General features: G+C 44.8%; 1 protein-coding gene across 1 annotated transcript; it reads left to right on the top strand.

Annotated features, from left to right (window-relative positions):
* Positions 1-4694: 4694 nt before the first annotated feature.
* LOC109891787 (short transient receptor potential channel 2-like) lies at positions 4695-12681 on the top strand. The gene is made up of 13 exons (XM_031826570.1): positions 4695-5578; positions 6961-7653; positions 7951-8151; positions 8321-8485; positions 8635-8809; positions 8982-9182; positions 9429-9591; positions 9741-9833; positions 9941-10133; positions 10345-10472; positions 10769-10841; positions 10930-11062; positions 11263-12681. The coding sequence occupies exons 1-13, from the start codon at positions 5564-5566 to the stop codon at positions 12426-12428; spliced, it is 3399 nt and encodes a 1132-aa protein (XP_031682430.1). The 5' UTR covers positions 4695-5563; the 3' UTR covers positions 12429-12681.
* The last annotated feature ends 622 nt before the right edge of the window (positions 12682-13303 follow it).

Raw genomic sequence — 13303 nt, 5'->3', positions numbered from 1 at the left:
AACAGTCCTGTAGCTTAGCATCTGCTTCAACAGACCACTTTATGGTTCGAAACACTGGTGCTTCCTGCTTTAATTTTTGCTTGTAAGCAGGAATCAGGAGGATAGAATTATGGTCATAGTGTCTCTGTGTGTGGAGTAAACGTGGTCCCGAGTTTTTTTCCCCTTTGGTTTCATATTTAACATGCTGATAGAAATTTGGTAAAACAAATGTAAGTTTCCCTGCATTAAAGTCTTCGGCTACTAGGAGCGCTGCCTCTGGGTGAAAGTTTTCTTGTTTGCTTATGGTGGAATACAGCTCACTCAATGCTGTCTTAGTGCCGGCCTCAGTCTGTGGTGGTATGTAGTAAACAACTATGAAAAATACAGATGAAAACTCTCTAGGTAGATAGTGTGGTCTACAGCTTATCATGAGATACTCTACCTCAGGTGAGCAACAGCTCGAGACTTCCTTAGATATCGTGCACCAGCTGTTATTTACAAAAATACATAGTCTGCCGCCCCTTGTCTTGCTAGACGCCGCTGTTCTATCCTGCCGGTACAGCGTATAACCAGCCAGCTGTATGTTGATAAGCTGTATGTTGATAGTGTCGCCATTCAGCCACGACTCCATAAAGCATAAGATATTACAGTTTTGAATGTCCCGTTGGTAGTTTAATCTTCCATGTAGGTCATTGATTTCATAATTTTTATTTTACCTTTATTTAACTAGGCAAGTCAGTTAAGAACAAATTCTTATTTTCAATGACAGCCTAGGAACAGTGGGTTAAGTGCCTGTTCAGGGGCAGAACGACAGATTTGTACCTTGTCAGCTCGGGGGTTTAGAACTTTCAACCTTCCGGTTACTAGTCCAACGCTCTAACCACTAGGCTACCCTGCCGCCCCAAACGTTATTGCATGTTTGCTAGCAGAATGGAAAGAAGTGGGGTTTATTCGATCGCCTACAAATTCTCAGAAGGCAGCCCACCCTCTGGCCCTTTTTTCTCTGCCTCTTCTTCACACAAATCACAGGGATCTGGGCCTGTTCCAGAGAAAGCAGTATATCATTCGCGTCGGGCTCGTCAGACCCGTGAAAGGAAAAAAAATATGGTGAGTAATCTCAGTCCTGATGTCCATGTAACGATGCGAGTCGGGAAGCAAGTTCAGGGAGTGAAAACATTTAATTCATAAATTAAAGAAACACGTAACACAACCAGCGCACCAACATGAAACAGACACAGATACAGTGACGACTGGGGAAGAAACCAAATGGAGTGACAATTATGGGCAGGTAATCAAGGAGGTGATGGAGTCCAGGTGAGTGTCATAATGCGCAATTGCGCGTGACAATGGTGACAGGTGTGCGCCATGACGAGCAGACTGGTGACCTAGAGACCGGAGAGGGATCACACGTGACAGTACCCCTCCCTGACGCGGACCAAAAATGACGATCCCGGGGATCAGGAGCGGACCGGTCACCTCTGCTGAGGCGCGGGAAACCTGACGATCCAGCTGCGGCACGGGAGCATGGCAACCTAGAGTGCCAGAGAGAGAGCCAACGTGACAGAACCCCCTCTCCGGTGCGTTTGGCTCCAGTTGTAGGACGCCAACCACAGGGACGATCCCGGGGAACAGGAGCGGACCGGTCGCCTCCGCTGAGGTGCAGACACCTGACGAACCGGCTGAGACCTCCCCAGTTGCCTCGGTCGAGGCACGGGAATCCTTCGAACCCACCGGCTGAAGCCTCTCAGGTAGCTCCGGCCCAGACACTCGGACCCGATCATCATCAATCATGTCAATGCAGAGTTATATGGAGCCCTTTGCACAGCGATGCTGTACGGAGCTTGTTTTGGTCTCTGCATGCTTCCAGAGGTTCCACAATTACGTCACACCCTCCATACGGAGATTCCGACCACATTTTTGGATCAAGCATACACTGGCTGCAAGGCGCTGCATGGTCAATCCGATGTCTGAAGTGGCAGTACAGCATTTACTGCAGATGCCAGGCCTTTCATACTTCTTGCATTTAGCAGAGCAGGGCAGAGCTGTTGTGAAGGAAGTTGTCAAGGAAGTGAATTCGTGTTTATACTGGACCTCACGACCCACCTAATGTCAACCAATCATGTCAATGCGGAGCTATAGACCCCTTTCCAGTACACAACACACTGACATCACCCACAGATGTGCAAGACTCTTGGCTGCAGTAAGAAAGCTATCGCCATCTGTACCCATTCAACATAGCCTAGATTTATGTTTTTATTACTTCTAAACAAAATAACTTTTTGGGGTTCTCATATGCTTACAAAGATGTGATGATTCTTACTTGAACAGTCGCTAAGATTATATTTGGCTGTGATCTCTGCAAAATAACTATTTTGGATGCAGACGTTGTTAGCTTGAATGTTAAACGCTCATTAATATAGGCTGTAGCAAAAGTAGCCGAAGAGCCATTTTACTGGTTGAAGTTTAAGTGTTTTTTATAACCTTTATTTAACTAGGCAAGTCAGTTAAGAACAAATTCTTATTTTCAATGACGACCTAGGAACAGTGGGTTAACTGCCTGTTTACCTACTGTTGTACCTTGTCAGCTCGGGGGTTTGAACTTGCAACCTTCCAGTTACTAGTCCAACACTCTAACCACTAGGCTACCCTGCCGCCCCTTAAGTATAACGCAGTGGATTTGTGATGATGACACAAACATTATATTAAGCAGGATATTTATACAAGCTTTAAAATCTAATTATAATCCAAAAGTAATGTGAAATGCACTCATAAACAACACGTAAATTGAGGCATATTTGCTGGCATTCTATAAGAACTCCCCATGTTCTGCCACCAACTTGCATGAATTGCCCTCGTGCATCAATGTTTGCAAACACAGAAGGAGGTCTATATGGAGCCCTGCACATTGTTACAAAATTTGAGAGGCTTATGACGATTCACACCTTCCGACCACATTTTCGGATCAAGCATAAATGGGCTTTTGCTCACCTGCTTCTCTCTGTCCGCTCTTCATGCGTGTCTATTCCGCCGTCAGTCTTTTTACACTGAACAAAAATATCAACGCAACAGGTGAAGTGTTGGTCCCATGTTTCATGAGCTGAAATAAAAAAATCCCATAAAATTTCCAGATGCCCAAAAAGCTTATTTCTCTCAAATTCTGTGCACACATTTGTTTACATCCCTGTTTGTGAGCGTTTCTCCTTTGACAAGATAATCCATCCACGTGACAGGTGTGAGATCATTAAACAGGTGCGCCTACTGCTGGGGACTATAAAAGGCCACATTAAAATGTGCAGTTGTCACACAACACAATGCCACAGATGTCTCAAGTTTTGGGGGAGGGTGCAATTGGCATGCTGACTGCAGGAATGTCTACCAGAGCTGTTGCCAGAGAATTCAATGTTCATTTCTCTACCATAAGCCGTTGTAGAGAATTTGGCAGTACTTCCAACTGGCCTCACAACCGTGTAACCACGCCAGCCCAGGACCTTCACGTCCGGCTTCTACACCTGCGAGATTGTTTGAGGTGAGGGTGGAAGGTGGTCAGGAGTATATCTTTCTGTAATAAAGCCCTCTTGTGGATAAATCAATCTGATTGGCTGGGCCTGGCTCCCCAGTGGGTGGGCCTAGGGCCGGTCCTTGCCATTCTAGTGTAACCAATGTGAAATGGCTAGCTAGTTAGCGGTGGTGTGCGCTAATAGTGTTTCAATAGGTGACGTCACTCGCTCTGAGACCTTGAAGTAGTTGTTCCCCTTGCTCTGCAAGGGCCGCGGCTTTTGTGGAGCGCTTGGTAACGATGCTTCGTGTGTGTCAGTTGTTGATGTGTGCAGAGGGTCTCTGGTTCGAGCCCAGGTAGGGGTGAGGAGAGGTACGGAAGCTTTACGGTTACACTTGCAGCTTTACAGCAAAGAACAGCTTTTCTCTAGCCTAAACCATGCTTCAAGCCGTTTTAAACTAATCCTGGGTCGCTAATTATTGATTTGATAACAAACAACGTTGTTAAGTCATGTTACCTAGCTATCTAACAACTTGGTAACTTGACAGTAGGTTTTGGCAAATTTGATTGGCACAGGAAGAAAGACAAAGTGTTTGCTACTCAAGAGATGTGTTTCAAAGGTAGGATTCATATAGGTCTAATATAAGCCTAAACTATATTAAAACTTGATTTATTTATTGCGCTCCTTCAATTCTGAATGGTGCCTAACGAGAGAGAGGTGTGTGTGTTTATGAAAGTGAGGTAGACAGAGGGAGTGTGTCTGTGTTAACTGAAGCGTAAAGCTTTAATTCAGTGTTTTCCCCTTACTGACACAATGACATGCTTGTATATTCCTTCCTCCCATTCCTCCAGCCAAATCACAGGTAGGTCTTTGCACAAATAAGCAAATCACCCATTCTATGCAGTATCCTATTATATACTGAACAGTGTGAAGTTAAATTCAATGTGTTGTATTGAGTAGAAGTGTACATTTCAGTGAGCAGGTTTTTTGAGAACGTTTAGAAAATGTGAACAAGCGGCCGGGGGACGGGGCGAACAGGATGCTAGGCCAATTTTTTTTTCTTTCACTGTGGTATTTGCGATACTACTTGGTATCGTTTGTAAAAATGTTGGTATCATGACAACACTACTGCCCTTTCTGCTCCTTCAGGTTCCCTCTGTCCTACCACCAGATGGAGACCACGTGGACTCCAATGTCAAATGGGTGGACTAGGAATGACTGCATTGAATATTTACATGTTTCTGCTTTTATCTAGTGGACAGTGCTGCAAACGTGGATATGCTATTGTTTTTAATATACTGCATGTACATTTGTATTTTACTGACTAGTTCTGTAGATATATACTCGTTGAAAATAATCTCTCTCTGCCTCCCTTTATTCCCCACTCTGCTCTGAGTGTTTGGTTCTCTCCTGAGCTCATTGAAGGCTCAGTTTGTTCTTTCTTGTACTGTTTACATATGTCTGCTAATGATTATCTATTACATATTGTATAGTATAAACAACAACAATAGACTGTGTTCAGTACATTTCTTTCGGAAGTAATCAATCATAATCTGAATAATCAATTCAATTCATTGATTTATCTTGTCTTGTTGGCGGCTCCTTGTTTTTTTTCACCACTCTGAACTTGTCCCACGGGGAACTTTAATGACTGCTGCTACCTGTTAGTTAACAGCCATCTCACCTGCAGCGTTTCCACTGGGGAGCATTGCAGTGTTCATTTTAATAGAGGCTTGGTAAGGAAGGCAAGGGCCACTGCCTGGTTTGGGCCTAGCCAGGCATGAAACACACTGAAATGGTTGCTTTTTAATTGGTCCTGTCCCAGGGTAGTAGAGATGTGTTATTTGGTTTGTGGGGAGTCATTCTAACCTAGCTCTGTGTAGTCAGCCGAGAGCACATGACCACAGTGATCCATTTTCTGCACACTGACGGAGCCCAAAACAGCAGTCAGCGGAGCCCACTGCCGTTCTCGTCTACTCTTCTCAGCCTCAAGAATAACCGGGGAGCTTGGATTTCCACCAATAATGTGAGGTCATCTTCACACTAGGGACAATTACTCCATTATTGGTCAATTTTCCTGAAGAAACATGGAAAACCTCACAGTGAGTGTATTTGAAAAACTTTTCATAGAAAAGAAAGATGATGTTAAGAAATCGATTTGAAATGTGTCTGTATTCTAACATAATAAAAACAATTATGTAATAGAATTTGTCTGCTTATAATACTCTAATAAACTTCAATTGTAAAGCTCCTTTCTTACATTATTTGCACGTTGCAACCCAAAGTGCTCTACAAACGATTAAAAATATGCAAATATTTGTTGTATGCAAATAATGAAAGAAAAGGGCATTGGGAATGAATATGATCAGATGTACTAGAATAGAAACCATTATCACTGATGGTCTTGGCGATATCTTTCCATTCTATCTAGGGATGGGCCTCAAAATAATATGACATGTTTTCTACTTATGTTCTCATAGTATGTATTCCTGTTAAATGCTCAGATAATAATTCATTTAATTTGTAAAGTGATTTTTTTTTCACATCCAAGGAGCTAAATTATTAATTGCATTATAATGCAATTGTCCTACTGTATAATACCTGCTTGGTAATCCCATTTATGAATGTCAATGTTCTTGTTTAGGCTACCCAGGGCAGACAAATTATTAGTGATTTGTGTCCTATTGTATAATAAACATTTGCATTAATTAAAGCTAGAATCTTTAATTGGAATCAATAACAAAGCATTTTCCACACCCCTGTTTAGCAAAAAAGTTAAGGGATTTGGATGGAGAAATGTAACCACCCCCAAATGTATAGACGGAGCTATGCACGTAAGGACTGATTACCCATGATATCAAATGTATAGACAGAGCTATGCACGGACTGATTACCCATGATATCAAATGTATAGACGGAGCTATGCACTTAAGGACTGATTACCCATGATATCAAATGTATAGACGGAGCTATGCACGTAAGGACTGACTACCCATGATATCAAATGTATAGACGGAGCTATGCACGTAAGGACTGATTACCCATGATATCAAATGTATAGACGGAGCTATGCACTTAAGGACTGATTACCCATGATATCAAATGTATAGACGGAGCTATGCACTTAAGGACTGATTACCCATGATATCAAATGTATAGACGGAGCTATGCACGTAAGGACTGATTACCCATGATATCAAATGTATAGTTTTTACTATGTTTTGAAGATATACAGTGATTGTTTACATTTACGTTGTTTACAAACAGGAGTAAAACAAGCTCATATTTAGGGTTCTGATGGGGTACGATAGTAGAACTAAGCTCATGAGGCAGTTATAAGTCATTTTCTTCCAGAATCAATGGGTATATATCATAAATTTATACATAAAAAAAATTGATGTAGCAACTAAGGATTCTAGTTTGGATTAATGTCATTTAGATTTGGAGACATTAAAGCAATAAGCTCCTCTCCTTGTGGTTTTAGCCGGAGCAATGGCGGGAGATAGTGAACAAGAAGATGCGCTTCCCTCTGGAGCTGATCAGTGCCATCCAGGAGGGGAACATAGTGATGGTGTGTGGCCTGCTGAATACTGGTGACGGTATCATCCGCCAGCTGGACGACTCCGAGGACCGGCTGTGGAGAGAGGCCCTGAACCTGTCCATCCGCCTGGGCAACGAGGACACCATGCACGCCCTCCTCCAGGGCATCAAGTTTGACTTTCGCCAGATCCATGAAGCTCTGCTTGTTGCCGTGGACACCAACCAGCCCCGCGTGGTGAAAAGGCTCCTCGACCGCCTGGACCAGGAGAAGGGCAACAAGATGGATGTGCGATCCTTCTCCCTGGCCATCTTCGACCACTCTATCGACGACTCGCAGTTCGCCCCAGGCGTGACCCCGCTGACCCTGGCCTGTCAGAAGGACCTGTATGAGATTGTCACCATGCTGACCCAGAAGGGCCACATCATCCCACGGCCACACAAGATCTCCTGTGCCTGTCTAGAGTGTAGGAACGGGCGACAGTATGACCTGCTGAAGTTCTCCCTGTCTCGCATCAACACCTACCGTGGCATTGCCAGCCGGGCCTACCTGTCCATCACCTCAGAGGACGCCATGCTCAGTGCCTTCGGCCTCAGCAGGGAGCTACGCAAACTCTCCAAGAAGGAACCCGAGTTCAAGGTTAGATCCTGTTTGTACTTATGCCCATATAGTCCCTCTGCACAAAGTATGTGGTGTATTACCCTGGAACAAATCTCACGCGGACAGACTACGTAAACATAAAGGACGCACAAATGTAGTTCTGGGTTCACTGAGATGACCCGTGAACATGAATATAACTATCCTGGGAAATAAATGTTTTCATTGTGAGTAACTAGAACTTGTTACCATACCATTACCATTTTATTCGGTGCTGTAATGTGAAGTGCTATTAGATTGTTTATCTGCGTGATTGTTTGTGTTCTCTCTCTCCCCCAGCCTCAGTACTTGGGTCTGGAGGAGCTGTGCCAGGAGTTTGCGGTGGAGCTGCTGGGGATGTGCCGTAACCAGAGTGAGGTCACCACCATCCTGAACAGCTGTGGAGATGAAAGCCAGGACGCCCTTGACCAGCAGGCCTTCGAGGAGGGCATCCCCAACCTGACCCGCCTGAGGCTTGCCGTCAACCGCAACCAGAAACAGGTAGAGCCACAGTAATATACGGAGCTAGTAGACAAGACCATCCCTGGGTATTTATACTGTACATAGACCTAGATTCTGAGTGCCGTTATTTGGGTTGCTGAACATGTTCAGTGAGATGAAAGGTGCATTCCTCTCCATATGTCCTGTTTGTGAATTTCTCTCTTTCTAGTTTGTAGCCCACCCTATCTGCCAGCAGGTGCTGTCCTCTATTTGGTGTGGGAACCTGTCTGGCTGGAGAGGCAGCAAGACGGCCTGGAAGCTGCTGGTGTCTGTGGGGATCTTCTTCACCATGCCCCTCCTCTGCCTCGTCTACTGGATTGCACCCAAGTCCAAGGTCAGATGGCCTCAAGTTCTGTAAAGGTAGTGATGTTGTATGGGCCTTGTGTGACTCTGTGTGGGTCTGTCTTGGGCCTGCAGATGTATGGGTACATTTTCTCATGTATTTGATTTAGCTTTGTATGTACTCTACTGTGTTTCTCTCAGGTGGGAAAGATACTGAAGATTCCGGTGATCAAGTTCCTTCTTCACTCTGCCTCCTACATGTGGTTCCTCATCACATTGTTGGGAGAGTCCATCACCATGGAGTTGTACAGAGATCAGTTTGCTTCGCGTCAGCAGAATATTCTGCACAGCTCATTCCACATGGTGTGGGTGGTCGGTGGGTTAGCTATTTCTCCCTTAACACAGACTCTGTTATTACTATGAATATTGAAATACCAATATTTACACAGTTTTTCCTTTATGGTCGAATGGGGAAATTGACAATTGGGCATACAGCAGTTATCAGTCAAGTGACAAGTCCTCCATATTGTACTGTCTATCATCTACAGGGTTCTTCTGGTATGAATGTAAGGAGGTGTGGATTGAAGGTCTGCGGAGCTACTTCCTGGACTGGTGGAACTGCATGGACATGATGGTGCTCAGCATGTACTTGGCCTCCTTCACTCTGCGTGTCCTCATCATGCTCAAAGGTCACTTCCTGTGCCAGGCCCCTGACGGGACTGAGGAGTGTGCCTACTTCACCCAGACTGGTGAGAGAAGGAGGCTTTATTCAACCAGAGACATGGATTTGGGTCATTATCATGGTGTTAGATTTGAAGTTGGCGTTTTACCAGGATGGGGGTCCATTCCATTTAAATTCAGGAAGTAAACAGGAATTTCAGTTTATTTCCTGTTCCAGAATTGACTGAATTGAAATGGAATTGACCCCAATCCTGCAATACATGTTCATGTTTCCTGGGGTAAACTGGCTAATATTCTTTGCCACTGCCCTGTAGTGCGCCAGGACTGGCATCAGGAGGACCCCCAGCTCATAGCTGAGGTACTGTTTGCAGTGACCAGTATGCTGAGCTTCACCCGCTTGGCCTACATCCTGCCTGCACAGGAGTCCCTGGGTACACTCCAGATCTCCATAGGGAAGATGATCGATGACATGATGAGGTAGGATGAAATGCTCAGGCTATGCTGTCCACTGAGATGTTGTGCAATATATACTGTGAGGTACTGTCTGTATGTGATTGTGCTGTTTTCCTCACAAAATGAACCAATATTGGTTGGTTGATAGATACGAGTCTCTTTTCTATCCCTAGGTTCATGTTCATATTGATGATTATTGGAACTGCTTTCCTCTGTGGTATCAATAACATCTATGTTCCTTATGTCACCCAACCATATCTTGGAAGGTAAATCATATTTTAAAGTAAACTATACTTAACTACATAGCTCCATAATTATCTCATTAAATCATTATGACAATCATAAACCTCCCGACCCTAACTCCATTCCTTAGGTTTAACGAGACCTTTCGTTTCCTGTTCTGGACCATGTTTGGGGTGGCCAACCAGGACTATGTGGACATGCCTGAGTTTGTGGTTGCAGAGTTTGTGGGCAGAATCCTTTACGGCATCTTCACCCTGGTGATTGTGATCGTGCTACTCAACATGCTCATTGCAATGATCACCAACTCCTTCCAGAAGATTGAGGTGAGAAAGATTTCACTCAGGAAACTTGGCTCTCAGTTGGTCCACCTCAAGGGCAGGACAGATGCCTTTGAATGGAAGAAACTGCATTCCACTGTAGCAGATAAAACTGTTTCAAAGCTCAAACTCTAGACCTTTATGATTACACAGTAAAGTTTAGAAGGGATTCTAGAATGTGCACTGACTGCTGATTTCTGTACCTGTCCTCTCTCAGGATGATGCTGACGTTGAGTGGAAATTTGCCCGATCCAAGCTCTATCTGAGTTACTTCCGAGAAGGTCTCACTATGCCCGTCCCCTTCAACATCATCCCCTCACCTAAGGCCTTTTTCTACCTCATACGGTAGGTCAGGGGTCTCCAACCCAGTTCCTAGAGAGCTACCCTTCTGTAAGTGTTCGCTCTAACCCCAGTTATAACTAACCTGGTTCAGCTTATCAACCAGATAATTATTAGAATCAGGTGTGCTAGATTAGGGTTGGAGTGAAAACTTACAGAACGGTTGCTCTCCAGGAACAGGGTTGGAGAGCCCTACGGTAGGTTATACTGTTATACAGCCAACTTCCTCTACCTACAATAGAACAACCTCTATCTCAAAGGTCAGTTTCGTCTCATATTTCCTGTTTTCATGTTTATCCCAGGGGTATTTTTCGTCAGATCTGCTGCTGTTGTACTTTGAACTCGACACCAGACTATCCCCCCATAACCTCCATGGTAAGAACTCCACCTCAGCTCATTTGACATGGCCTTGACATACAGAATGCAGACCAATGAGAATGTGTCTGTTCCCTTCGTTGTCCAGTCGAACGGGAAGGAGGTGGATGGTGGAGGGTCGGGGGAGAACCAGATACCTTATCGCCAGCAGGTGATACGGGCTCTGGTGCAGCGCTACATTGAGTCTGAACGTCGGAAGTTTGAGGAGACCAAGAGAAAAGGTAACACATCATGTTTCCTGACCCAGCCTTAGGGCCTTCAAGTCTTCAGTTAAGACATGTTTATGTGTTAAAGGTCAGTTAAACAGAGAGGAAGTACTGACTTGGCCTCACACACGCATACTCTGTTTAGTACTGTATGTATGTAAATAGCATTGTGGTGCATTCAGTGTCATTGGTTTGGTCTGTTCTTACCTCCTCAGATGTGGGTAATCGGATCACAGAGCTAAACAAAGTGGTGGGCAGGCTGCATGCTGAGATGAAGGCCATCATGCAGGTTCTGGTGGACTCTGGCCAGGCTGCAGGAGACATCCCCAACACTGATGGCTCCTCCATCCTGGGGAAATACATCATGGGAGCCAAGAACAACTTCAGGGGGTTCGACAACAGGCTGGACAACAAACACGCACCTCTACGGGTGACTGTGGAGGTGGGACAACAGGGAAAAGTAGCGGAAGAGAAGGCTGGAGCAGTGGTGATGCTAGATGACAAAGGGATGGAGGTGGAACACGACAGAAAGGTGGAGATAGGAAAGGATGGAAGGACAGCAATGGGACTAGACAAAAAAGTGGAGATGGAAGAGGAGGCAAAGGATGGAGGGATGGTGGTCAAACAGGAAGTAAAGGTGGATGTGGGGCTAGATGGAGCAGAGGGGACGAAACAGGTAGGAGACATGGATGTTGTGAAGATGGAGGAGGGGAGAGTTGATGGAAGGTTGGGAGAGAGAAGGGTGGAGGAGGTAGTGAAGGAGTCAGAGCAGAACATGGAAAATGGAGGAAAGGGAGAGGTAAGAGTGGAAGAAATGGTAAAGGAGACAGAGCACGAGATGGAAAGGAGAGGCAACAGTGACGGGAAGGGGGAGAAGGGGATAAATAAGGCACGCACCAATGAGATGGTGGAGAAAAGGGTGGAGGGAGAGGCCAGTAAGGCAGAAGTAAGGATGGAAGTGAAAGACAAAGGGAAAAAGGTAGGTGACAAAACAGTTAATGAAATGGGAGGATGTGGGAATGAAGGTAAAGTAGACATGGGATTGGAAGATGTGAAAGAGGTAGAGAGGAAGGTCAAAGCAATGGAACTAAAGGAGAAAAGAGTGGTGGGGAAGATCAACGTGGCAGAGAGGTGGAATAAGGGGGAGGGGAGGGCAGTCGAGGAGAATGTGACTGAGAGGAAGGCTGCCAAGGCTGGCATGGTGGTGGTGGAGAATACTGCCAGGGCTGGGGTGAATATCCTGGGGGAGAAGGTGGTTCCTTCCCCGACCGGCAGCAGCAGCTCACAGGACACTGGCTTCGGCTCACAAGAAGGGGAGGGGTCCATCAATGGAGGACCAATGAGACCCGTCTCATATCTGAGTGCATCATCTCCAGATTAGAGGTGTCAGCCAGTTAGCATTGTTTCAGTCAAATCCATAGTACAGTAATTGGTTGACCACCGGAGATGCTTTACATCAACGCAGCAATATACACTTGCAGTTGGTAGCATAGGAACATTTTGCTGTAAAAGGAGGTACAAACCATTCGAAGGTGTGTATACTGAACAAAAATATAAACGCAACATGTAAAGTATTGAATGTTCATTTCTTTACCATAAACCGCCTCCAACGTTGTTTTAGAGAATTTGGCTGTACATCCAACCTGCCTCACAATCGCAGACCACTTGTAACCACGCCAGCTCAGGACCTCCACATCTGGCTTCTTCACCTGAGACCAGCCACCCGGACAACTGATGAAACTGAGGAGTATTTCTGTCTGTAATAAAGCCCTTTTGAGGGGGGAAATGCATTCTGATTGGCTGTGCCTTGCTCCCAAGTGGGTGGGCTTATGCCCTTCCAGGCCCACCCATGGCTGCGCCCAGCCCAGTCATGTGAAATCCATAGATTAGGGTATAATTAATTTATTTCATTTGACTGATTTCCTTATATGAACTGTAACTCAGTAAAATCTTTGAAATAGTTGCATGTTGCGTTTAGATTTTTGTTCAGTATATATTATCAAAAGCTATCTCACTTTAAATACAACTTTTCAAACCAATATTAAAATACCCAAAATATACATTGTGTCCTTGTGTGTTCATTATAAAGTAAAAAGTCAATTATTTCAGGAAGACTGGCTACAGTGCATTTGGAAAGTATTCAGACCCCTTGACTTTATCCACATTGTTACGTTATCTACACACAATACACCATAATAGGTTTTTAGACATTTTTGCAAATGCATTAAAAATAAAAAACAGAAATACCTTATTTAC

Source organism: Oncorhynchus kisutch, linkage group LG6 (genome assembly GCF_002021735.2).
Source record: "Oncorhynchus kisutch isolate 150728-3 linkage group LG6, Okis_V2, whole genome shotgun sequence".
In the NCBI taxonomy this organism is placed as follows: domain Eukaryota; kingdom Metazoa; phylum Chordata; class Actinopteri; order Salmoniformes; family Salmonidae; genus Oncorhynchus; species Oncorhynchus kisutch.
This window is presented reverse-complemented; position numbering and strand designations above follow the sequence as displayed.